Source organism: Marmota flaviventris, chromosome 12 (genome assembly GCF_047511675.1).
Source record: "Marmota flaviventris isolate mMarFla1 chromosome 12, mMarFla1.hap1, whole genome shotgun sequence".
In the NCBI taxonomy this organism is placed as follows: domain Eukaryota; kingdom Metazoa; phylum Chordata; class Mammalia; order Rodentia; family Sciuridae; genus Marmota; species Marmota flaviventris.
This window is the reverse complement of record NC_092509.1, coordinates 105613494-105639879: the sequence shown is the minus strand read 5'-3', so window position 1 is coordinate 105639879 and position 26386 is coordinate 105613494. Positions and strand designations below refer to the sequence as shown.

General features: G+C 38.4%; 1 protein-coding gene across 1 annotated transcript; it reads right to left on the bottom strand.

The window, feature by feature from the left end:
* Window positions 1-1577: 1577 nt before the first annotated feature.
* Window positions 1578-26386, bottom strand: Slc19a2 (solute carrier family 19 member 2). The gene is made up of 6 exons (XM_027922848.2): window positions 26058-26386; window positions 19070-19672; window positions 9105-9327; window positions 7864-8056; window positions 7350-7491; window positions 1578-4487 (listed from the first exon to the last, which is right to left on the bottom strand). Exons 1-6 carry the CDS (start codon window positions 26259-26261, stop codon window positions 4359-4361), a joined length of 1494 nt encoding a protein of 497 aa, XP_027778649.1. The 5' UTR covers window positions 26262-26386; the 3' UTR covers window positions 1578-4358.

Below are 26386 nucleotides of genomic sequence, written 5' to 3'. Positions count from 1 at the left end.
CACCTTTCCAATATCTGACATTCACCCTAGGGCTCAAAGTGGGTTTCTTTTTCTTTTGAGGAGTTGCAGAGAGCACACAGGCCGGCTAGCCGCTCCAGGGCCCTTAAGTCCCCCCTGGGCAGCCAGCGGGACGCTACCGCGCAGGCGCGGGGCGCTGCACTTGCTCATTGGCGGCCGCCCCGCGGAGCACAGGGTCTGCAGCGCCGCCTTGGGGTTTGTGCCGCTTCTCACTCCACTCCTACAACCAGGACCCCACCGCCTCTCCTGTCTGCCGCCTGCCCACCATAGCAGGTGAGCCGGTCCGCACACCCTCTGACCACTGCTCTTCCCGCCTGGCGTTCTTCCTCGCTCGAGCTTTTTCCTGAGCGGGATCTACTGCCCGCACCCAGCTCTCTCCCCACTGCGGACTTGTTGGCGGGACGCGGGCGGAAGTGACTATCAGCTTCCACAGTAGAGAAGGGATCAGAATCTTGGCTTTTCTGCTTCACAGATGTGTGATCTTGGGTAGGTTAAATTTTCTAAGTCACCGTGAAATATGGGCGCATTCTAGAATGTTAATTTAGCAGCATGGAACTTGTCCTATTTTTGTTTCCATTGCTATAAGTCACAAAGTCCTTCCTCATAGACACAGTCAATTACAGTGGCAATTCAACTAGCAATTTTAGGTATCTCTATAAAATTAATCTGTCCACAGCTGCCAGGTCTTTCTTTATTCCTTGCTACTCCCGCCCCGCATTTTATGACCTCATACCTTTACAATTATGGGCCTTTTCCCACAACACTTCCCCACCTTTTCCTAATTTGTTAAAATCCTACTCAGTGTGCATGGCAAGCTTAAATTCCACCTCCTTCAGGAACCACTTTTGATGTTGCCAGTGCCCTTGCTCTCTTCCTGACCCAAGCCTTTTCATTATTATGGTACCTGTCAGATTATCTTGGATTGCAGTCTTGTACTTGTTATTCTTTCTACATATCTTTTCCAGTCACACATTTCAAGTTCTGTGGAGGCAGGAACCATGACTTTTTCATCTTTGTATTAACATAAGTGCTTCAAAATATGAATAAAAAAGAAGGGAGGTGGGTTTAAAAGCTTATGATTTACATTTTGATTGCAACTAAACTTGAGAGTGCAGTTCTGAAATTAGCTAAAAACTAACTGTAAACAAAGTAAAGGGAAATGAGTTCACTTCCCAATCTCCTACTCAGTGCCTGTGGTGACAGTGATTTCAAATGTGTTCTCTCATTTCCTCACAACAATCCTGAAGTATCATCTCACTTACAGATGAGGAAACTTGAGGATAAAAACAATGACTTTCCTAACATGTCAAACCCAAATTGCAAACCTAATATTTTAAATCCTTCTGACAGCATTATTTACTGAAGTTAAGCAGAGGAATTATTACAATTTCCTTTTCAGGAATCAAAGATGATGTCCACAAATATCCTTCCTGAAGTATAACATGCTAAACAAATGTAAAATGTTAATTGTAGGAAAGATGTTATAAATCAAACACATAGCTATCTATTTCTATCATTCAAACATAGTACCTTGAATAAAGCATCTGGTGGACTAGAGATCAGTGATAGACATTTTAATGTTTCATGATGTTCTTTTTAAATAACTGCAGATAGCTGAATTCATCAAATGCCATTTATATAATTCAGTATTCACATAGCACCCAAATGTGTTTTGCAACAAAGGACAAAAACAAGACATGGTCCCTGCTCAGAAGGTTCATAATCTGAAAGACAATAAGATACTGAGGATGTATCTATAGGAACAGAAAACAATTTTTAAAAGTTTTTGTTTTTGGCACGACAGTTTTCCAGTCTTCAGTGATAATCAATGAAATCCCTTCAGTGGGTTTTAGAATAGGATATTAAACAAAAGTACTCTTTTGTGAGTACTGAAAGAAAAAACTGATTTGGTTTCTGGGATATGATAAATGATTCTTAACCAATGGCAAGAAGCTACATCTCTGAGTATCAGAATATTTGGGGGTGGAACAAAGAGGCTAAGGAGTTTTAAAACAAGATGATATTTTCAGCCCCGCGCTGTTATAATTTCCTTTATTTTAAAAATTTGGTTAACATTAAAAGGGAGTGTAGGTCTACATTTTCTATAGGGAAGAATGCTTTAAAAAGAGAGATGAGGGTTGCCAAGATGAAGATTAAGAAAAATCAACAATGCAATGTTGATTGTTGTTTTTTCTGGTGGTGCAGTGCCAGAAAAAAATGATGAAAACTGAAACAAGGGGAAAGGGTAAGATCACAAAACAAAGGAAGAATTAACAGGGTGATGAAAGGTTAATTATAAGGTCAGAAGAGGGGGAGGATTAATATAAACTTTGTCCTAGAAAAAAGTAAAAGATTTAAATATGTAATGTAAAGCTCCTATTGAAGCAGAAGATAAATTTTAAATGATCTTGATTAAGAAGGGAAAATATACTTTAAAATATTTATTTAATAAAAATAATTTTATAATCTATACAGATTTGAATAAAAAGTACAATGAATTATTTTCGCTTCTTCGCAAAACTGTATACAGTACAACTAGCACATTGAGTTTAGCATTCTACAAATATGGCCACACTAAGATATGAACATATTTTTGTCTTAAATAGGTAAAGGCTCAGATTAGGGTGCCACAAACTGTGAATTAAATACCAGGGAAATATTGCTTTGGTAACATGAACAAATTGATTGTACCACAGTCCATTTTATTTACAAAATTAAATAAAATTCCTCAAACACTACCTTCCTACTTGTTTGGGGGTAAACAATTCCCTATAAAGCAAAAAGGAATCAGAGCAAAAAATCAAAAAGTAACATTGCAGGTTGCTACCTTTATGACATCACTTACCCTTCCCTTCACTGTCAGAGTTGTTTTCCTTTCCCTTGATTGTTAAGGAAGTGAATAGAAATGATCTTTTTTATCCCCATCCATTTGCTTCTGGGATTCCTACTTAAATCATACAAACATACCAATTTTGCAATCTTGACACTATTATGAATGCTGTTTAGCTGTGTTGTTCTTAAAGTTAACACCCCAGCTAAAAGTGCCTACCTAGATTCTTTTTCACAATAAGGCAACAAAGTTGGCTTTAAAATAGTGTTCATGTCTCTCAAATATTAGCAGCCCCTTGGGAGATTGACTTGAGAGTTAAATACATACAGAAAAACTTTTTTCTTCCAAGTAACTTGGAATCACTAGTAACTTTTAACTTAAACAAATATTCAAGATGATCTGCCTTTAGAAACAAAGGCAGACCTAAGTTACAAAATGGAGGAACCAAATCTAACCTAGTTCCTGCCCACTGAAATAATTAAAAAGAGGCTCAGTTTATGGAAGAAGGCCTTGGAAAAATCTAACTCCTACTGACATCTTTATCTCAGATAATAAAGTAAAAATGATATAAAAGCTATAAATGCAAGGAAGTTATTTTAAAGAAAAAAGACTTGTTTGTTTGTTTTTTGGAAAAAAAAGGGAATGAAAAAACAAGATGGATTAGTTGTATATTTAACCCACATGAGTTTTTCATCATGGAATTAATAGTCCTTCATACTGAATTACAAAAGACAAACAAACCTACTGATTATGTCTCTTCATTTAGATTACTAGCAAGCTTGAAACTTATCTTCTTTTCTAAGTGAGCTTCTCTGGGAAGCATATGAATAATGCAAAAAATGTACTTCTAAAGAGTTTTCAAATACATAATGGTCAAGATAGGAACCAAAAACATTAATACAATGAATTTTTAAAAATAACTTAAAAATGAGAACACATACTCCTTACAGGACAGAACATTAAACCAGAGCAAATATTGCCAGTGATAGAACAACTGTCATCTGTAGAAACACAAATGCATGTGAGTAACACAGAGGTTAGAATGAAGTTGAATAGAGGCAGGTGCTTATAGGACATATTTCTCTCAAGGTTTGTAACATCCTGTGGCTTCTTTGAGGCCCTGTCCCACCAGGCCAAATGTCCAGCTAGTGGATACAGAGGTGCATGTGACCTATACAACACCAAACTCATTTGCTAATCAAGTATATAACACATGTGCTGCTTGACTGCTTTTGATTACTTACTTAATTTTCAAAATCAAGTTCACTTCTGAATCAGAAAAAAGTCATCCTTAAATTAGCTCTCAAAAATAATCCATGAATTAAACTTCACTGCTGGCTCCTCTCAACAGGACCATAATACTCCAGTAATATAAGGTGTTAAGTGGCTGCTTTGAAGCCATGAAATATGCATATTCATAAATATTTGCTTAAACCTTAAAAAATTAAATACATCCAGGCAGTTGCTATGCAGAGTTCTTGCCATAAGAAGCAGCCCATTCAGCAGTGTATTATGAAGCAGTTACTGCAGAACCTGATTCTTGATCTTCCTGCTTTCTGTATTTCTTGATAACACTGACTGCACCATTTACCAGGAAAACCACAGCAATGAATGCAAAATAACTGGCGTAGATCAGGAACTAAAAGAGAAAAAAAGTAGCAATTTGCATAATTATTAGAGATGAGCTGTTTCATTTCATGTATGTGAGTATACCATATATAACTAAAGGTATATTCAGAGTTTCTCAATACAACTTGAAAAATTGCATGCTTACACCATGTGCCAGGCATTAAAGACACAAAGCAGCAGCCTAGCATGGCAGTTCTTAATTCTGACTTCATTCCTTACTAGCTTTGTGACCCTGAATGAGATGCTTAACCATTGAGCCTTGACTTCTTCATTTACAAAATGGAGTTCATACCAATTGCTATGTCATAGGTCTATTGGGAGAAGCCAATAAAATGTAGAAGTTTATTAGCATATTACTGCTGTTAATAATATTGTTTTAGCTGGGTGTGGTGGTGCACTCTCATAATCCCAGCTAGAAGGTTGAGGTAGGAAGACTGATAGTTCCAGGGCACCATGAAAATTACATGAGACTTTGCTTCAGGAAAAAAAAAAAAAAAAAAAGGTGGACACTGGGATGTAGCTCAAGTGGTAGAGCCTTTACCTAGCATGTGTGACTCCTGGGTCTAATCCCCAGTACTACAGACACACATAAAAGGAATATTATTATTTTCATTGTTGTTGCTGCTATTATTCTTATTCTTGAGTCATGGTTTGTGTTATGCTTTGGATCTGAATGTCCCCCAAAAGCTCACATGTTGAAGGCTTGGTCCCCAGGCTACAGTATTCTGAGGTGGGGCTTCTGGGAAATGACTGGATCATGGGGTTCTGACTTCATCAGTGAATTAACCCTCTGATGGCTTCATAATTTGATGGCATTACTGGGAGGTGATGGAAATAAGGAGGTAGGGCGTAGTTAAAAAGAGTGGGTTATGGGAGGTGATGTACTCTGGGGGACTATCTCTTGTCCCTGGCCCCTTCCTTTCTGGCTTACTCTCTGCTTTCTGGCTACCATGAGATAAACAGCTTTCTTCAGCCACACCCTTCCACATGATTTTTCTGCTTCACCTCAAACCTAACAGCAAAGTAAAAATAAAGCTTTTCCCAGATAAGCTGATTCCATCAGATATCTTGTCAGAGTGATGAAAAGCTGATTAACACAGTAGGTATCCTCAAACTGAAGATCAAGTTCAAAGATCAAGAACTTCCATTCTTTTCCAGAAGAAGGCAGTAATAGGATTACTTTTTATAAGACTCTTCCCTAAAGCAGCTTTATAATGTGATTATATAGTTTACCAACATCATCATCATTTAATTCTTAAAATAACTTACTAAATACTTATAAATTGGTTCAAAGGCACAAGAAGAGTATGGCCTTAAATCTCTGAGCCAAGTTCATTTAAATTTGGATATATTTAAAATAGGAAGCCTGTTAACTAATCATGGCAGTTAGTTTCAGCATAGTACACAAAATTCTATTATTCCACAAGTTTAAATCCACCATTTCTACAAGGATGTGCTATCAAATTTCTACTTTAAATGTCAGCCATATGTTCTTCAACTGTAATAGGCTGTAACTCTTCCTTACCAAATAGGATGACAGGAACTTAGTTTTCTTCTATTCTCTATCCCAAAGTAGGTTTTAGGGTTAGACACTGGTTAAAATCCTAGCTCTTCCATACACTGATTGTGTGATCTTAAATCACTTGACTTCTCTCAGACTTATTTCTTGATATCCATTCCTGACAACCACCTTGCAAATTCTATATAAAGCATCTGGCACATACAGGATACTGAATGCACAGTACCCATTATCATTATCTCTCCTTTAGACCTCTTTAATTTAAAAAAAAAAAAAAAAAAAGTTAATTATTGCTAACATGTTGGGTCTTTGTGTCCTAAGAAAACTAATATGTAAATATGAAATGCTGGGTAGTATTTATGGAGGTAATAATGGGGACATTTATGGAGGGAATAATGGAGAAGGAATCATTTGGGCTGAGCTGGGCTGAGACTGGGGATAGACACTTCTTGATTCAGTTGCCTACTATAACAAAGTACAGAGCAAATGCTAACTACAAGTTCACAATACATGAAGGCATACACAACTATACAATTCCTGAACAAATAAAGATATTCATATTGTCTTTGGGTGTCTATGCAGGTGTTTTCTCAATAGGTCATGTTAAGAATCAAAATGCTGTTTGTCCACTGCAAGTCATTCCATTGGTATTTGAGTGAGGGCTGTGAGATAATGAGGTATGTCATCTTAACCATAAGATATACTATTCCAGGCATCAATTAAGAAGGGGCTGGGGTGGCTGGGGTTGCCACTCAGTGGTAGAGTGTTCGCCTTGCACGTGCAAGGCCTTGGGTTCGATCCTAAGCACCACATAAAATAAATAAATAAAATAAAGGTATTGTGTCCAACTACAACTAAAATTTTTTTTAAAAAAGAAGGGGTTGGGGCTCAGTCGTAGGGTACTCACCTAGCATGTGAGGCACTGGGTTCGATCCTCAGTACCACATAAAAATAAATAAATAAAGTCATTGTGTTCATCTACAACTAAAGAAAAATATTTTTTAAAAAGGGGGCAGGGAGCTGGGGTTATAGGTCAGTGGGAGAGCACTTGCATAGTATGTGTGAGGCCCTGAGTTCGATCTCCAGCCCCACAAAAAGAAAGAAGGACTAAGCCCAGAAGGAATCAATAATATCTCTCAGATGAAATAGTCCCTTTAGGCTAGTTATACTCAAGAATGCTCTAGGGCCTCATCTAAAAGATGATGATGATCTCAACATCCTCCACATAAAAGAACTAAGGACAAGGAGGTAACTGGAGGAACAAGTTTTTTGGCTTTGTTTTCATGAAGTATGTTCTACTTCTGTCACCCTGATCACATCAGACCATCTTTAATGCCAAAGGAGAGATCTTACCTGAGTCTCAATTTGTAGGCCAAGGCCACTGGCATCTACCACAATCAGCGTGAGCAGAGTCTGCAGTGCAAGGGCAATGAAGGTATTTACACCAAACACTAGGGCATAGCGTTCCATGCTGAGGTTTGCAGCAATCTGAAAACTTTTTTAAAACAGTAAAAGGAGAATTAATAGACAAGAACTGCTTCCTGGATAATTATAATCTTTAACTATGAGGAATAGCTCCTTCTTTCCATGTCAATTCTCTTCCCAATCAAATGAAAAAAATTTGTTGCTGAATAATGTAAATTCCATGCAAAGATCTAAAAATAGTAGGAATATACAAAAAGGGAATAATCAAATCTTGTCTACATGCTTCCTGAAAAGAAAAACTGATAATGCACATACGGTATGATGCTGCTTCCCACTTATCTTTTAACTACAAATCTGAATTTCTTGGTTTGGGAAGCAATCAAAAAGTTTTTAATCCTGTCACATATTTTCCTTACACCGTTTTTAAAGCCAAAATACATACGTTGCTATTGTGATGAGTAACATGTAGATGGTTCTGAAGACAACATAGGATGCATAGCACACCCAAATGTCACCCACAGTGTCCATGACATACACTGCAGCAGCAATCAGGAGAGAGCACAAAGATAGTGTCATTTCTCCCCAAGTTGACCAGGATATTTTTATATAACCAACCATAAACACAGCAATAGCACCTATAAAACAAGAAGACAATAATCTAGTTATTGAACTTTATTGAACACACACATTTCAATAAATTAAAATTATATTTTAATTTATCAAATTTTACAAATTAGCCAGCTCAAGATTAATGGAGGCCTTGAAACTCAGGCAGAGAATTTTGGACTTGATGGAATAAACAACATGGAGCAACTGAGAAATGACAATAGACTAACTTAGGGTAGCTGGCACTGAGATGGAGAGGGAAGACACAGGCCTTAGGAAAAGTGTCAGAGAGAACCAAGCTTCTAGTTTGACAACAGTGCAGCATACATATTGTCTCCTTCAAACCAAGGTGCAATCTAGTATATATGAAAGGGCCTGTCTATCCTTTTGGTAAGATAATGATGCTGAGAGCTAAAATATATGGAGTGCTTTCCCAGGCACCATTAATAAGTGTTTACAGATATCACATAAAACCTTCCAATGACATCTAAGTAGGGCAACAAATAAGAAAGAGACAATGGAATTATAATGTGAAGGGCACAGACTCTAAAGCTATGCCCAAGCTCAAATCTTGACTTGATCTTACTGCTTGCATATATGCAACTGTAGGCAAGTTACCAACCTACTGTCCCAAGTTTCCTTTGTAAAATAGTGATAATAAATGCATCTATCTCGGGAATTGTGTGAAACTGAATTACTATATGTAGAACATTAGGATACATGTTACTATACATAGAACATTAGAATAGCACCTAGCACATATTAAACTCAAGTGACATTAGCTATTATTGCATATTGCTACTTAAATTTCACATCAAGTGAAAAAAACAAAGATAATGAGAAACTTGGATAAACAAAGAAAACAATTCTGAAAATTATTTATCAGCTTTCCCTGAAGCTTATAAAAAATTCAGGTTTGTCAGTCGTATAGTCCTCCACCACTTGAGCCCTTCTAAGTTCTCCTACATAAATCAGAACTCAAAATAAGGGGTCTTCAAATTTGGGAGGGGGGACTAAAACCAATCACAAGTGGCTTAACTACCAGTTAAGCCCTTACTGCCATCCTGCACTACTTGCCCAGTAAGGTTGAAACGGCCTCCACACCACCATTGTAGATTGCAGCATGGCGAGAAGACATCACCTTCTCCCATAGGCCCTGTGTGTAGTTCACAACTTGAAAATAGCCACAGGTGGAGAGGGCCCACCACACAGACCAGCAGAGTAGAGGGCGGGAAGAGTAGCAGATCAAGAAGTCATTCCACAGCACCTTCAGCACAAGGAGACGATCTGCCCTGGGCTCCTATGAAGCAAGAGAAAACAGCTCAAACACTCTGATGGAAATTGTACAGGAGGCAACGACAGAGACTGGATTTAATATTTAATAGACTTCTTTTTCCTTGTAAAAAAAAACTTCTTATTTTATATAAATAAATAAGTAAACAAACTTATTAGTAATTATATTTATCCCTGGTAGGGAAGATCACTCTATAATCTCACAAATGACTATCTAAAGTAAGGGCACAATGTCTAATGATAACATTAATAACAGTAATTAACATGAACTAAGTACATACTAGATATACTTATTTAAGAGCTTTCTACTGCCTCATTTAATACTCAAAAATAATAGATACATGACATGAATAAGGAAACTATGTCTCACATAATTAAATAGCTTGCCCAAGAAGTATTAGAACTAGGATTTGCACTTAACTTCTTGATCTTCAAAACCTACTATACCCTGCTGCCAGAAATCTTACATAAACTCTGAAGTATTAATGATATGCCAGTCCATATGCTAAAGTAGTAGTTTTGTGTGAATTATTCATGTGTGTATTGTGAGAAGAGAGACTATGTGTAAGAATACTGGGAAGGGAATCTAGGGCCTCATACATGCTAGCTAAGTGCTCTACCACTGAGCTACAATCTCAGCCCCTAAGTTGTTATTATTTTTTAATATTTGTTTTATTTGTAGTTGGACACAATACCTTTATTTTATTTATTTTTATATGGTGCTGAGGATTGAACCCAGGGCCTCACACGTGTGAGGTGAGCACTCTATCACTGAGCCACAACCCCAGCCCCCCTTAATTATTTTTGATGAAGAACTCAAAATATATCAGGTCCAGTTATAAGGTAAGCACCTCAGTCCAGTTCTGATCATGAAAGAAAACCACTGGCTTTGGTGATGCCTCTTTCTGCAATATTACCAACCTTGACCCCAAAGCAATAGGCTTTGAGAAGAACTCACAAATAACTTGTGGACTGGACTATCACTTTGACTCATCCTACTTCACTCTTCCTTTCTATAAAATCAAAATAAAACTACTAACTCTTCAATATTTCATACAACTATAATTTACTGTTTAATTATGGCTTAATTAAATGGTCTATAATCTCCAATATCCACAGTCTGACTTTCCTTCAGGCTTGCCCAAGAAAAACGGCAGTATTTTCAGGCCAGTCAGAACAGCTTCCAAGCAGCACAGCAGCCTGATATGGGATCAGAAGCAGAGCCTAGGATATCACAGAATTGACCTGAATCCTAATTTTCATCGCACTATAGCCAACCTGATAGACTTGTGGTGTCAGCCTAGTGAAAGATTTTATGGATCAAAGTATAGAGAGAAGTGGATCTCATGAGTGCTCTTAAATTATGTTCAGGAGCATTATCTGTGCAATTCTGCATAAATTGCTAATTTCTGATTCTAATGCTTATCTCTACAGTGAGAGGGCTGATGAGATCTAGTCCCTTTTAATATGCTCTGATTGTTCTAGGATCTGTGCTCAGAATCAACTCTAATCAAATTTTACAACTCTTCAGCATATAAAAATATGTCACATCTATAAATAAGAAATTTCAAGTTGGTCTAGGACAGAATTTTTTAAACCATAGGTCACAATTCATCAGTAGGTAAAAATATGGATTTAGTGAGCAGTGACCTGAATTATAAAAAAATAAATAGAATGGAATGTATCGGAATAAAGTATAATGTTGCAAACATCTTTTTTGTTATACATAAAATATATGTGTGTGTACTGGTTGCTATGTAAAATATTATTCCTGTTTTTATTCACATTCAAAAAACTTGGTCTATAAATATCTATAAAATCTTTAGAATTATGGTTTTGTTAATATTTAAATTATACACTTACGCCTACCCTGCAAGAAGCCTTGGGTTTGAGACCAACCACTGCAAAAATTAAAAAACAAAATATATTTTTTATGTATTATACGTAAGTATATATAGTCAGCCAAATCCATTTTAAAACATTTGGAACAGACAAAAAGAGAGTTCTTATTTTATTTGTTTCTACTATATGAGACCTATTAAATGATTATATATACTTGCCTCCCCCAGCAACCCTTTGTTGATTTTCCAATGTCAGCTAACAAATTCTGATGGAATCAGCATTTCATCGATATTCAATCCCTGGTCATTTTGGCCAAATGTGGCTGTAGGTTCCCTAGTGATCAAGGGTGAGTCTCATGATGAGTATCAACCAGGCTCTAGAGGGTGCCTCAGGCTCCTAGTGACAATAACCTAAACTCCAGCTAATAACCTGAGATGAAGAATGGGGTAGGAAAAGGAGAGAATTTTCAATAAGGACATGAGAGACCACTTTTGAAACTACTGGGTAAACTCTAGGTACAATGCAGACTCTGTTCAGGGTGGTTCTTTATTCTCATTTAGTCTACACAACTTTCAGAGCTCAGTATTAAGTCTGCCAGAGCCCACATGCAAAGCTGGAATGTTAATAGGCTTATTTCCAAGTATGTCCCAGAAAAACTAAAACTAATTCAGTGTGGATGCAATGAAACTTGTCCCTTATAGTTTATAATGTGATAGAGGGGGTTAAAAAAAAGTAGGTGACTGGGGAGGCAGTTCATCTTCCTGGAAAGACAGAATGAGTAGATGAATTATTTTAAATGTCATCTCTTTCTTTATAATCGCACTTCAAGTATTTATTGCATTTTTTTGTGTGTATATGTGCATCTTCATACATGTACTTGGGGTAATGATGTCCATCATCTTTCCTACCCACCTATCTCCTCCCTTCCCCTCCCTCCCCTTTGCCCTATCTAAAGTTCCTCCATTTCTCCCATGCTCCCCCAACCCATCCCATATGGATCAGCATTTTCATATCAGAGAAAACATTAGGCATTTGGCTTTTGGGGATTGGCTTAACTTCACTTAGCATAATATTCTCCAACTCCATCCATTTACCTGCAAATGCCATGATTTTATTCTCCTTTAATGCTGAGTAATATACCATTGTGAGTATACACCACAGTTTCTTTATCCATTTATCTACTAAAGGGCATCTAGGCTGGCTCCACAGTTAGCTATTGTGAATTGTGCTGCTATAAACATTGATGCGGCTGTGTTAATATAGTATGCTGTTTTCAAGTCCTTTGGGTATAAACCGAGGAGTGGGATAGTTGGGTCAAAGGGTGATTCCATTCTAAGTTTTCCAAGGAATCTCCATACTGCTTTCCATATTGGTTGCACCAATTTGCAGTCCCACCAGCAATGTATGAGTGTGCCTTTCACTCCACATCCTTGCCAACATTTACTGTTGTTTGTATTCTTAATACCTGCCATCTGAATGGAGTGAGATGAAACCTTAGAATAGTTTTGATTTGCATTTTTCTAATTGCTAGAGATGTTGAACATTTTTTCATATATTTGTTGACTGACTGTATATCATTTTCTGAGAATTGTCTATTCAGTTCCTTGGGTCATTTATTGATTGGGTTATTTATTGTTTTGGTGTTAAGATTTCTGAGTTCTTTATATATCCTAGAGATTAAGACTCTATCTGAAATGTGTGTGGTAAAAATTTGCTCCCATTCTGTAGGCTCACTATTCACCTCACTGAAATTTCTTTTGCTGACAAGAAGCTTTTTACTTTGAACCCATCTCATTTATTGATTCTTGATTTTATTTCTTGTGCTATAGGAGTCTTATTAAGGAAGTGGGGGCCTAAGCCAACAAGAAGATTTGGACCTACTTTTTATTCTATTAGGTACAGGGTCTCTGGTTTAATTCCTAGGTCCTTGATCTACTTTGAGTTGAGTCTTATGCATGGGGAGATATAGGGGCTTAATTTCATTTTGTTGCATATGGATTTCCAGTTTTCCCAGCACAATTTGTTGAAGAGGCTACCCTTTCTCCAAAAATGTTTTTGGTGCCTTTGTTTAATATAAAATAATTGTATTTATGTGGGCTTGTCTCTGTGTCCTCTATTCTGTACCATTGGTCTACAAGTCTATTTTGGTGCCAATACCATGTTATTTTTGTTCCTATTGCTCTGCAGTACAGTTTAAGGTCTGGTATTATGATGCCACCTGCTTCACTCTTCTTGCTAAGGATTGCTTTGGCTATTCTGAGTCTCTTATTTTTCCAGATGAATTTCATGACTCCTTTTTCTATTTCTATGAGGAATGTCATTGGGATTTTGATTGAAATTGCATTAAATTTGTATAGTGCTTTTGGTAGTATGGTCGTTTTGACAATATTAATTCCGCCTATCCAAGAACAAGGGAGATCTTTCCATCTCTTAAGGTCTTGTTTAATTTCTTTAGCATTCTGTGATTTTCATTTTAGAGGTCTTTCACTTCTTTTGTTGATTCCCAAGTTTTTTTGTTTATGCTATTGTAAATGGGGTAGTTTTCATAATTTCCTTTTCAAAGGATTTGTCTCTGATGAACAGAAATGCTAGAGTTTCAAGAACTATGTTAAATAGAAGAGGTGAAAGAGGGCATCCCTGTCTTATTCCAGTTTTTAGAGGGAATGCTTTCAATTTTTCTCCATTTAGAATGATGTTGGCCTGGGGCTTAGCATAGATAGCTTTTACAATGTTGAGATATGTTCCTGTTATCCCTAGCTTTTATAGTGTTTCGAACATGAAGCATGCTGTATTTTGCTGAATGCTTTTTTTGCATCTATTGAGATGATCATATGATTCTTATCTTTAAGTCTTTTGATGTGATGAATTACATTTATTGATTTCCGTATGTTGAACCAACCTTGCATCCCTGGGATGAATCCCACTTGATCATGGTGTACAATCTTTTCAATATGTTTTTGTATTCAATTTGCCAAAATTTTATTGAGATTTTTACATTTATGTTCATTAGAGATATTGGTCTGAAGTTTTCTTTCTTTGATGTGTCTTTGTCTAGTTTTGGAATTAGGGTGATACTGGCCTCATAGAATGAGTTTGGAAATGTTCCCTCTTTTTCTATTTCATGAGATAATTTGAGGAGTACTGGTTCTTTGAAGGACTTGTGTATCCATCTAGTCCTGGGCTTTTTGTGGTTGGTAGGCTTCTGATGGCATCTTCTTGCTTGAAATTATCTGTTTGACTTATAAATATCATCCTGATGCAATTTGGGCAAATCATATGACTCTAGAAATTTACTGATGCCTTTGATATTTTCTATGTTATTGGAATATAAATTTTCAAAATAATTTATAATTATCTTCTGTATATCTGTAGTGTTGTCATGATATTTCCTTTATAATCACGAATGTTAGTAATTTGAGTTTTCTATCGCCTTCTCTTTGTTAGCATGGCTAAGGGTTTATCAATTTTAGTTTTTCAAAGAACCAACTTTTTGTTTTGTCAATTTTTTTCAGTTATTTCCTTAGTTTCAATTTCATTGATTTCAACTCTGATATTAAGTATTTCCTGTCTTCTACTGCTATTGGTGTTGATTTGTTGTTCTTTTTCTAGGGCTTTGAGATGTAATGTTAGGTCATTTATTTGTTGATTTTTTTCTTCTTTTAAGGAGTGAACTCAATGCAATGAACTTTCCTCTTAGTACTGCCTTCATAGTATCCCAGAGATTTCGATATGTTACATCCGTGTTCTCATTTACCTCTAAGAATGTTTTAATCTCCTCTTTGATGTCTTTGGCAACCCATTATTCATTCAATGGCATATTATTTATTCTCCAGGTGTTGAAGTAGCTTCTATTTTTTATTTTGTCATTGATTTCTTATTCCATTATAATATGATTAGAATGCAGGGTAGTATCTCTACTTTTTGTATTTGCTAAGAATTGCTTTGTGGTATAATATATGGTCTATTTTAGATCCACGTGCTGCTGAGAAGAAAGAGTATTCACTCGTTGTTGGATGAAATATTCCATATGTGTCTCTTAAGTTTGTTATTCATTGTGTTATTGAGCTCTGTAGTTTCTTTGTTTAGTTTTTGTTTGGAAGATCTATCCAATGGTGAAAGAGGTGTGTTAAAGTCACCCAGAATGATTGTGTTGTGGTCTGTTAGACTCTTGAACTTAAGAAGAATTTGTTTGAAGAACACAGATGCTCCATTGTTTGGGGCATATATAATTGTTATGTCTTGTTGGTGTTTGGTTCCCTTGAGCAATATGTAGAGTCCTTCTTTATCCCTTTTGATTAGCTTTGGCTTGAAGTCTACTTTATTTGATATGATAGAAACCCCTGCTTGCTTCCGCAGTTCATGTGAGTGGTATGATTTTTTCCCAACCTTTCATCTTCAGTCTGTGGATATCTTTTCCTATGAATCTCTTGATGGCAGCATATTGTTAGGTCTTTTTAAAAATCCAACCTGCCAGTCTATGTCTTTTGATTGGTGAGTTTAGGCCACTAACATTCAGGGTTATTATTGAGACATGATTTGTATTGCTGGTTATATTTGTTTATTTTTGATATTTAACTTGACTTAGTTTCTCTTTTGATTAGTATCTCCTTTAGTGTAATAATTCCCTTTGCTGATTTTCATTGTTGTTTTTCTTTTCCTCCTCATAGAATATTTTACAGGGGATTTTCTGTAGTACAGGCTTTCTAGTTCTAACTAGAAAATTAACTTTTGTTTATCATGGGAGGTTTTTATTTCGTCATCAAATCTAAAGCTTAATTTTGTTGGACATAAGATTCTTGGTTGGCACCCATTTTCTTCCAGAACTTGGTATATGTTGTTCCAGGATCTTCTAGTTTTCAGGGTCTGGTTGAAAAAACTGCAGATATCCTAACTGGTTTCCCCCTATATGTGATCTGATTCCTTTCTCTTGTGGCTTTTAAAATTCTCTCCTTTTTCTGTATGCTAAGTATTTTCATTATAATGCACCTGGGTGTGGATCTTGTGATTTTATACATGTGATGTCCAGTAAGCCTCTTGTATTTTATTTTCCAATTCATTCTTCATGTTTGGAAAATTTTCTGATATTATTTTATTGACTAGATTGTTCATTCCTTTGGTTTGGAACTCTATGCCTTCCTCTAGCCCTATAATTCTTAAACTTGGTCTTTTTATGTTATCCCATAATTCTCAGATGTTCTGCTCACGGTTTCTTTTCATGTTCACTGTCAACATTCAAGATTATATATTTTGTCTTCATTGTCTGAGGTCATGTCTTCCAAGGGTTCTAGTCTGTTGGTGATGCTTTGTATTGAGCTTTTAATTTGGTTGTTTCTTTCATTTCAAGGATTTCTGTTTGGCTTTTTTTTCACTACCTCTACCTCCCTATTGAAGTAATCTTTTGCTTCCCATATTTGCTTATGTAGCTCTTTATGGAAATGATCTTTTGCTGCCTGTAATTGCTTTCTTGTATCATCCTTTAATTTACAGAACATTTTAATTATGTACATCCTGGACACCTTCTCTATCCTTTCTTCTGTTGTATTGGCCATGGATTCATCTTGGTTTGTTGGGGGCACCTTCTTCCCTTGTTTTTTCATGTTGTTTGTGTGTTTTCCCTTCTAGCACTGTGGATCAAAGGTGTTACCCTATAGGCTTATAGTGTCCCTGCAGGTTTCCAATACCTCTCCTTTAAGGGGGAGAATAATGTGAACAGATTCCAATAAAACAATATACAACCTTAAACCAAATAGCTGCTGTTAAGACATTAACAGTTTGTGTCAATATACAGAAATGGTAAATTCAATTATTATCTACAATATAAATGATTTGCAAGAAGGGTCTACAATTTCTGATGGTGGACAATGAACTGGGGTGAGGTGTAGGATGAGATGCTGAAGGGGTAGGAGGTGAGAATATAGAGTTATTAGATCTTAGGAAGCATGAAAGAGGATTTTAAAGAAGTTGGTTAGTAGATGGAGAAAAGAGAAAAAGTGATTTTTGAAATACAACTATGTGGGAAGATAGTAGAATACAAAAACCAAATATAAATATTAAGAAAAGTAAAAAAAAAAAAAAAAGTAAAAATAGGAGATAAAAGAAGATACAATACGACTGTAATATTCTATTCAAGCATCCCAGTCCTCAGTAGCCTAATTATTGAAAAGTACTTGGTTTCACAAATGTTGGGGATGTGAGGACAGGAGGAGAGAAAAAAAAAAAAAATCTCGAAGGAAAACACAAGGATTGTTTTTGTTGGAGATCAGTATCTTTCCTGCTTCCCTTCTCATCTAATAGGTGGGTTGTCTGTTGTTTGCTGGCATCTCCACCCTCAGGATGGTGAAGGTCATTAGGGTGAGAGGATTGGTCTTGGGGGCATGGCTCCTGGAGGTGGGATACTGCACCCCAAAGATCTCCTTTGGGGCCCACTCCTGTGATGTGGGCTCCTGGTCTTATCTTCTTATATCACCTATAGACCATACAATTCCTGGTCTCTAATTTAGTCTCTAAACTGTATCTCACACACCACTTTCTACTTCCCAATCAGGAACCTTTCTTTCCAGAGGTCTTGTGGGCTGTGCTCTGGGGGCTGTGCACCTGCAGCAGAAAGCTGTTTTATATTGGGCAGTTCAGGACCAGATTTTACAAACTACAGACTGGTTGTATAGCTACAAGCACTGTGCTGGGTTAGTGGCTGCCAGCGAGTGGGGTGAGTTGGGGACTTTCGGTACCTTGATATTATTTCTAATACCCAGCAGTGTTCCAAGCTAGAAGTGGCTCCAACTAAAGATGGCAACGAAGGTGTCTCAAGATAGAGGCATCCACTTTCAGCAATGGGGTATGGGATTGGGTGGGGCCAGGCAGTGGCCTTGAGTGGTATGTTCAGAGATGCAGCTCTCTGGCATGCAGTAGTGTGGCTGGTGGCTGTCACCGGAATCAGTGCAGCATTCCCAGGTGCAGGCTACTATGTGTAGGGGACTGTGGCAGTGGTTCCAGTGACTCAAGATGGAGGCAACCGAAGAAGCCCCATGTTGGTAGGTGGGGGTCCATTCAAAATGGGCAGCCAGAGTTCCTATGCGTGAGCTGCAGCAGGGTTTTCTGTGTGGGAGCAGCAGCCTGGAGTCCTTCGTGGGTGCTAATGCCAGTGGTCCTACTCTGGCACCCAGAGGACTTGCGTAGCCGATGGTCAGGAGTCTGCTGAGGCCATGCAATGAGGCCTGGAGACCTGTGTAGCACAGCGGCCGAGATTCCCGCGTGAAGCAGCTGTCGGGGGTCCTCTAATTGCTCACAAGGAAACAGTATTTCCACTACTTGAATCCCAGGTTCCAGAGTGACACAGAATGCAGCCTCCCTCTAGCATCTCCCATTATCTTAATTGTTCTCTTGTGATTCTCTTTCTTTGCATTATTCATTACTATCCCACTTTGGCAAAGTGTCATTTGAAAAATAAGTAACATACACTACTTTAGCATAAAAAAGGAAAACAACTTTCTATCTTTAAAGACTGTGGGCTTCAATTCGGAAACTGGAAGTAGATATAGAACATTTATCAGAATCATTTAATCTGTTAGCCAGATTTTTCTGAGCGCTAGCTTTATATACTTTATCAAACACTGGGGACAGAAAGATGAAGTAGACATAGCCCCTGGAATCTAAGACATTTCTGACATTAATAATACAGTGTTATGCCAGTTCAATTTTGGAGGTCAAGCACTCCAGGGGAACATTTGTCATTCTTAATATAAATCAATGGTATCTTGAATTAATGAATGAATGAATCAACAAACCCACTCATGACAAAACTTAAATCCAAAACCAAGATCTAGCAAGAGGGGTTTTCCCGTCTGTCTTATCACAATTAGTCAGCCCTCAAAAAACAGCAACTACAAAACATTTAAGGGTGAGCTTACCAGTTCCTCATGCGGAGGCTCCTCCAAATTTAGAGGGATTTTGGATTCCATGTCCTCCCACCCAGGAAGGTGGTTAGAAGCTGGCGTGTTAGAAATAATGCCACCATTTTGTACCTTTATGCCATTTACTCTCTGGCAGGTAGAAGGAATGTGGTGAAAGAAGAGGCTCTTCTGTGGCATGGGCAGGAACCAGGCCACAGCAAAAGCCACAGAAACACAAGTAAGAGAGATAACATTCAAGCTGAATAGGGACCAGCCTGCTACTGAGACAAGGATCTGCCCTAGGACAGAGCCCACTGTGAAGCCCACCAAGGTGGCACTTCGGCAGTAACTTGTGACTTTCTGGTACATGCTTAGGTCCACTACACTGTAGATATAAGAGTAATAGGCAATTTCTGTGGCTGTGGCGATGCCATAGAAGAATTCTAAGAACTGAACGGCCAGCAGTCCCTGGGCATAGAGCAGCATGAACCATGTAACAATAAGGCTGAGTCCCTGTAGTAGAACAACAGGTTTATAACGGAGGTAGTCTGTAGCAACGAACACAGGAAACAGCAGCACCAGGTAAGAGTATGTCCAAACTGGATAAATTTCATTGAAGACCTGGTAAAGAGAGAATAAAAATCTCTTAGTGATCGAAACACTCAAAAAGAACTTATTTTTATAAAACACCTACCAATGCTTCAAATACCACATTCTTACCAACCAAAGAAACCTTGGCAATAACAGTTCAGATATCTGTTCAAAATATCCTTCCCCATCTCTACTCTGTCATCTTTTTCTTAATAAAATCTTTTCCCTTTCATAAAAGCTCTTCAGGCTTCCTTATCCAGGAAGACTGCTGAAGTTGATATTCAAAGTTCTCTTGATACCATCTCATATCAGTGTCCCCATTTAACTCATAACACTGGTTCATACCCATGGCTGTATACCTCTCAAGAAGCTTTAAATATTTGGGGTTTCAAGATTTTTTAAAAAAAACTTCCTAGAACTACTGTCTTGTAGGTTCTTTAACATGGGACCCAACATTCATCTGCATACTCTAACAGCCAGCATGCTTAAAAGATACGGGGCTCTGGGTTGGGCATGGTGGTGCATGCCTGTAATCCCAGTGATTCCAGGAAGCTGAGGCAGGAGGAATGAAAATTCAAAGCCAGCCTCAGCAACTTAATGAAGACCTGTCTCAAAATAAAAATAAAAAGGGCTGGGAGTGGGCTGGGATTGTGGCTCAGCGGTAGACACTCACCTAGTACATGTGAAGCCCTGGGCTTGATCCTCAGCACCACATTAGATAGATAGATAGATAGATAGATAGATAGATAGATAGATAGATAGATAAAGGTGCTGTGTCCAACTACAACTAAAAAATAAGTATTTTTAAAAAGGAGGGTCTGGGGATATGGGTCAATGGTAAAGTGCCTCAAAACAAATTATCTACTTGATTAAAAAAAAAAAAGATACTAGGCTCCTTTAATGTTTTAGAAGAAGTACAGGACAAGGGAGCTTTGATCCTACTCACTAATTATATCTTTCTAATTTTAATTTTTGGAGCAAAGGAATAGGTAAAGAGAGTGAATCAGTCCTAGCATCTTGACAGAACAATTCTCTCAGGATAGTAGGATTATAGGCAAGTTTTGTCTTTTTTTACTTATTTGTAATTTGGAAGAAGATTGTAGTTTTTTCCATCTTTTCAAATTTTAAAAATTTAATTTTTTCCTTGAAAGATAATTGTACATACTTATAGGATACAGTGTGTTGTATCAGTAAATGTACACACTGTATAATGATCAATTCAGGATACTTAGATTATCCATCACCTCAAACTTTTATCATTTCATTATGATGGGAACATTCAAAATCATTTCTTCTAGCTAATCACCCTTCTGCGAATAGTACACAAGAACTTACTGCTATTTTCTTTTTAATGCATATTTTAAATGGCAATATAATTTAAAATAATCTTTAAAGCAAGCATGAAACTAGAACGCTCCAGCTGGAATTACAATTCTACTACTTGCTGTGTGATTAGAGGTGCTCCTCTGTCTATGATGGCTTAGGTTCTGATGAACTCATTCTAACTTGAAAGTACAAGTCACTCAGCACACCTAGCCTACCAAGCAGCAGCATCTAGCAACATGCAGCATTGGCCACTTTTCCTTGTGACTGTCTGGCTAGCTGGGAGCTGTATTTACCACCAGCATCACTAGAGAGCAAGGCACCATGTATTGCTAAGCCCACGAAAAGATCAAAATGAAAAATGTGGAGTATGATTTCAAATGAATGTATATTGCTTTTGTACCATCATAAAGTAAAAAAAAAATCCTAAGTTGAACCACTGTGTATCAGGAACTGTGCAAAGAATATAGAATAGAGGTTGTTACATGCTGGGAAGGATGAGGGAAAGATGAATAAAAAGAGGCTGGATAACAGGTACCAAAACACAGAAGGAAGAAGTTCTGGCTTTCCACACCACAGTGGGATAATAACCAAGCATACTTTTTATGAATGAGGTGTAGTGCGGTGGGCAAAGGCTCCAAATATGAAGAAATGGTAAAGAGAGGGAAATGCAAACCACCCTGTTTGATTGGTGCATGATGTGCACATTTTTTCTGCACTGTAACTCATTAATATGTATAATTATTGCACGTTAATAAAAAGTAAATTAAAAACAGTTCCTATTGCTCCCTTATTCCATCTTTTGTTTTAGGACACCGATTGACCTCTTCACTTCCAGTAACTGTGCTTAGACATATTATATAACTTTTAATAATGGTTTTCCCTAAATAATTAACTGTCAAGTTTCATTATAAAAGTCCTATTCTTTTAATGAATGCCAACTAAAACATAGAGGGGTGGGTGATGGGTTGTCTTTAGCCTACTGTAATTAATAGGCCTGCATTTCTCCTATTAGAGACATCTAGCCCTGGTGAATGGCCCTCTTACACTAACACCAGCTTCCTAACAGTGAGTCCCCACTGATACACTATACACCCTGCTATGCACTTCACCTAAAATAGCCCCAACTGATCCAAACAACAGCACTGCAGGGTAAATGCTTTCATCATCCATATTTTGCAGTCAAGGAAACTTGGTCTTAGAGAAAGGTTAGGTGAACTATCCACAGGCATCACAGTGAGGACTGGAAGAAGGAAGATCTAAACCAGACATTCAGAACCAGATATTCTGAATCTACCACACTGAAACCCCTGGTTTCTTCAGTCAGAAAACTGTTATTGATCTCAGAGCCTCCTAGGGTACTTGAGGCCTGCAAGTGCTTTTTCAATCTATATGGAAGTGGGGTTTTGGGGGTTGAGGGGTCCCCCCCCCCAGTACTGGGTATTGAACCCAGGGGCACTTAACCACTGAACCACATCCCCAGCCTTTTTAAATATTTTATTTAGAGACAGGATTTCATGAAATTGCTTAGGGCCTCACTAAGTTGTTGAAGCTGGCTTTGAATACACATCCTCCAGCCTCAGCCTTCCAAGCTGCTATCAGCCCTTGAGGTATTTTTATAGAACATTTGTCAAGATAAAGACTGTAATACTGCAGACAGTCTCCAGAGCTTAGCCACTGGGTTCCCAAAGGAGATTATCCTTTCTTTTCAATGACACCATCAGAAGTTATTACACCAGAAAACACTTCTTGGATAAATACTTTGAATCTTGAAGGGGAACTTCCTACAGGCAAAATTGTACAAATTAAAGACCTTTATTGTCTATGCCCCATCTTCTCACCTCAGGTAAAATCTGCCATGTGATCAAAGGGAATTGATTTTATTCTATTCAAAGTATCTTTTGCAACTTTGGATCAGAGTTTGTGCTTTCTTCTGAGATATAAAAAGTCAAGGGAAAACAATATAGACTTTATTTTAGAATCAAGTTTCAATTAAACTATTTAATAAACACCTGTTAGCACAACACTGTTCTCAGTCTATTTAGAGGTGATTAATAAAAAAAAAAAAAAAAAAAAAAAAGTAAAACGCTCTCTCCAGGAATTCTGAACCTGGTGAGGAATATGCATACATATAAACAGTATTTATGATGGAAATGGCTTTGAGGGGGATGTTGAAGGATGAGAAAGAAGCTACAGAAAGATATCAACAGATATATATGGGAAGATTATTCCAGAGATCATGTTGTAATACAGGTCAATGGATGGTAGTCTGTGGATATGCTGGACCTATGACTATAAGATCAGTATGAATGAAGCCTGGCTATGTAGAAGTGGGGAGAGGGAAAAGGAGATAGTGGGAGATAATGCTATCAAGGAGGTAAAAATTAGACTGTTAGGCTCTGAATATCAGGAAGAATACTCACAATGATTAAAAAATCAAAAACAGAAAATGCCTTTCAAACCACATACCACAAAGAGATAAGGTTAATAAAGTTTTTAGGAAAAAAAAAGGACTATTTTATTGAAAGTATAAGAACACAGTCAAACTTTAACCTGCTTAAAACTTATGAAGTGGTAACTATTTTAAAGTTTATGCTATTCCTAAAATTTAAGGGGGGAAAATCCTCGGAGAGTGGAAAGATAGAGGAAATTCTATCTTTTGGACTTCGGTCATAGTAGCTCTACTTAAGATGACCCATTCAGGTCCTTCAGAAGTCTTCTGGGGAAACACAAACTTCAGTACATATGTCACTGAATGTGGTTTGGTATTTACTTATAAATCATGTGCTATTTTTTATTTAACTGGCCATTGCTAAAAAGCAAACACTCTTTCAGTTACTAGTTATCTGAAAAATCAAGGGATTTGCCACAGGGTAAGCAGAGCCATACTGCAATAACCAACACAATCAGCTCTGAATCCAGGTTCCTCAAAAACAGAGGACCCTTCTTCCCAGATCACTAGATTCCTCTTCAAACCCTGCCTTCCTCCCCATCTAATATGCAATAACAGAAGCATGCTTATGTTTCTATTATATAAGCAATAAATATTTACTGGATCTTTCACCCCTGCTTCATTTCTATGCCCCTGAACATATTTGATTCACCCTAGAAAACTTCCTGATAAGATAGAGCACAGAATAATGACAGCACAGAACACGTGACAAAACAGATCAGCTTTCAAATATCAACATTGGGGGCATGTTCCTTCCCTACGTGCTTCTCTGTCCAGCAAGGTACACAAACTGCATATCACATGGCAGTTCATATGAAACTTTAATTGTCAGCTGCTCATAAGTAGAATTACTTCTGCCTCTGTGGCCATGCCTCAGATTCAGTGGCTGTTTGGGGTCTCCAGAATCATACCTTCTCAGGTTGGTGCAGTAATTTTGTAAAATCATTCTGTTCATAAGAGATGGTCCTTTCCACTTTATTGTTGATTTTAACCAGTATCAAAATTCAAATGGGGGGTTGGGTTGTATGTAGCTCAGTAGTAGAGCACTGGCCTCACATGTGTGAGGCCCTGGGTTCGGGTCCCAGCACCACATAAAAAAAAAATAAACAATTAAAAATAAAAATATGGTGTCCATTTACAAGTAAAAAAATAAAATTTAAAAAAATTAAAATGGGTGATGAATAACTGTTACAGTTCCTTGTGTGGATATCCACAAGACTGAGAAACATGATGTAGAGTTGGGCAGAAGTCATCTCTACACTCACTGGGGTGAAACAATGTCAGACACTTAAATGAATCCAGGATTTCAACACTGATTCAATTCTCTCTCAAGTGCCCTTGGGAAAAAAGACACACTGGAACAACAAACTGGACTATGAGTAATTATATCCTGCCAGTCAGCAAATGACTCTTGTAGTGCCACCTCTTGCTCTGACCTGTTATGCTGAGTAACTGAATTGCTACTCAAAAGAGGTGAGTATGGTTTAAATCAGAGGAATATTTTATAGCAACTGGAGCAGGGAGGCAGGGTGGGAGGAAAGGGAGATAGAAAAAAATGAACAACTAACCAGCCACCACTCAATTGATAGGAGGGTAAAGAACACCAGACCTCAGCTTTCACCTTTTGCAGTATTCAAGGAAAAGGATGTTCAATCTGCTTTATTTTGACCCTGTGGTAGCACTTTGGGTTTAACTTATTTTCATCTTATATGTCTTAATGCAAAACCCAAATACTGGGACTGATGATGCACTTTAAGAGTTAACCACATCATTAAAATACATTATGATTGGCTGGGTTTGTAGCTCAGTAGTAGAGCGCTTGCTAGCACGTATGAAGCACTGGGTTTGATCCTCAGCACTACATAAAAATAAGTAAATAAAGGTATTGTGTACATATACAACTAAAAATAAAAATATTTTTAAAAAGTACGTTATGCACTTCTGAAATCCTTATCTGGGGATAATCAACCAGCAAGAAGTTCTTCACCATGGATTATGGCTCTCAATTACCCTGAGCATCACAGCAGGTACAGAGCCTTCAAACATCTCACCTAAAGCTGAAGAGCAAAACTAACGTCTGAAGCAATAATTCACAATGCAGGAAGAACTATAAATGCCAATTTACGTGATACCATCTCCTTTTATCCCAGGAGATGGGACTTAAGGGGGGAGGGCTCTCTTTGGATACAAACTCACCTAACTGAAAATACGACAAATTAAAATGAGGGATTCTTGTCCTGTACGTCGTTATTTGTGCACATCCATCCTGTCAGCGGTAAACAAAGGAGGGGCTGGGAAGGTCAAGGGAGACCCTTTCGGAAAGCCGTGGCTGCCTACTCTCAGCCCACGGGTATTCACCAGACCTCCACCTTGCCCCAAGTACAGCCTGCTGCGTTCTCCCTGTCAAACCCCGGTCCCAGCCCGCAGCAGGGCTGCCGGGCCAGTGGGGGCAGAGTCTCAAAGCCGCACCGCTGCGCCACCCTCACTGGCCCGGAGCACGCCGCCGCGGGCTGGGTGCGCTCTGACTCCGGAGGGCGACGGGAAACCGAGAGGAGGAGGGGCAGGGCCCAGGTCGTCTGCCCCGGGACAGCGCCGGAGCCGCGACCGGGACGGCCCCGCGCCCGCCGCGCGCCCGCCTACCTCCCGCTCCGTCAGGTTCTTGTCGGGCCCCAGCAGGTAGGGCGTGAGGAAGGGCTCGGAGGGCCGCAGGCTGGCGAAGAAGCCGTACGCGCAGAGCAGCGCGGTGGGCAGGAACCAGCACCCGCGAGGGACCCGCGCAGTGCGCAGGAGCATGGTGGCCGCCGCCGCCGCCGCCCGCCGGGACACCGGGCCGGGCACATCCATTCGGGGCGCGGGAGGGGACCGGCCCGGCCCCTTCCTTCTGCTCCGCCAACTGGAGGGAGTCCCAGGTGGCGACACCTACAACCTCTAGTGAGACCTCTTCTCCGCAGGGCCAGCCGCTCCCGGCC

What these genes read in the sequence shown, in the direction of transcription:
- Slc19a2 (XM_027922848.2), bottom strand. Translation starts at nt 26,261, where the DNA reads ATGGATGTGCCCGGCCCGGTGTCCCGGCGGGCGGCGGCGGCGGCGGCC. An exon ending in AGCCTCCGCATGAGGAACTG is followed by an intron (nt 9,328 to 19,069) that starts GTAAGCTCACCC and finishes CTTGCTTCATAG; the next exon opens with GAGCCCAGGGCAGATCGTCT. An exon ending in TTACTCATCACAATAGCAAC is followed by an intron (nt 7,492 to 7,863) that starts GTATGTATTTTG and finishes GTTTTAAAAAAG; the next exon opens with TTTTCAGATTGCTGCAAACC.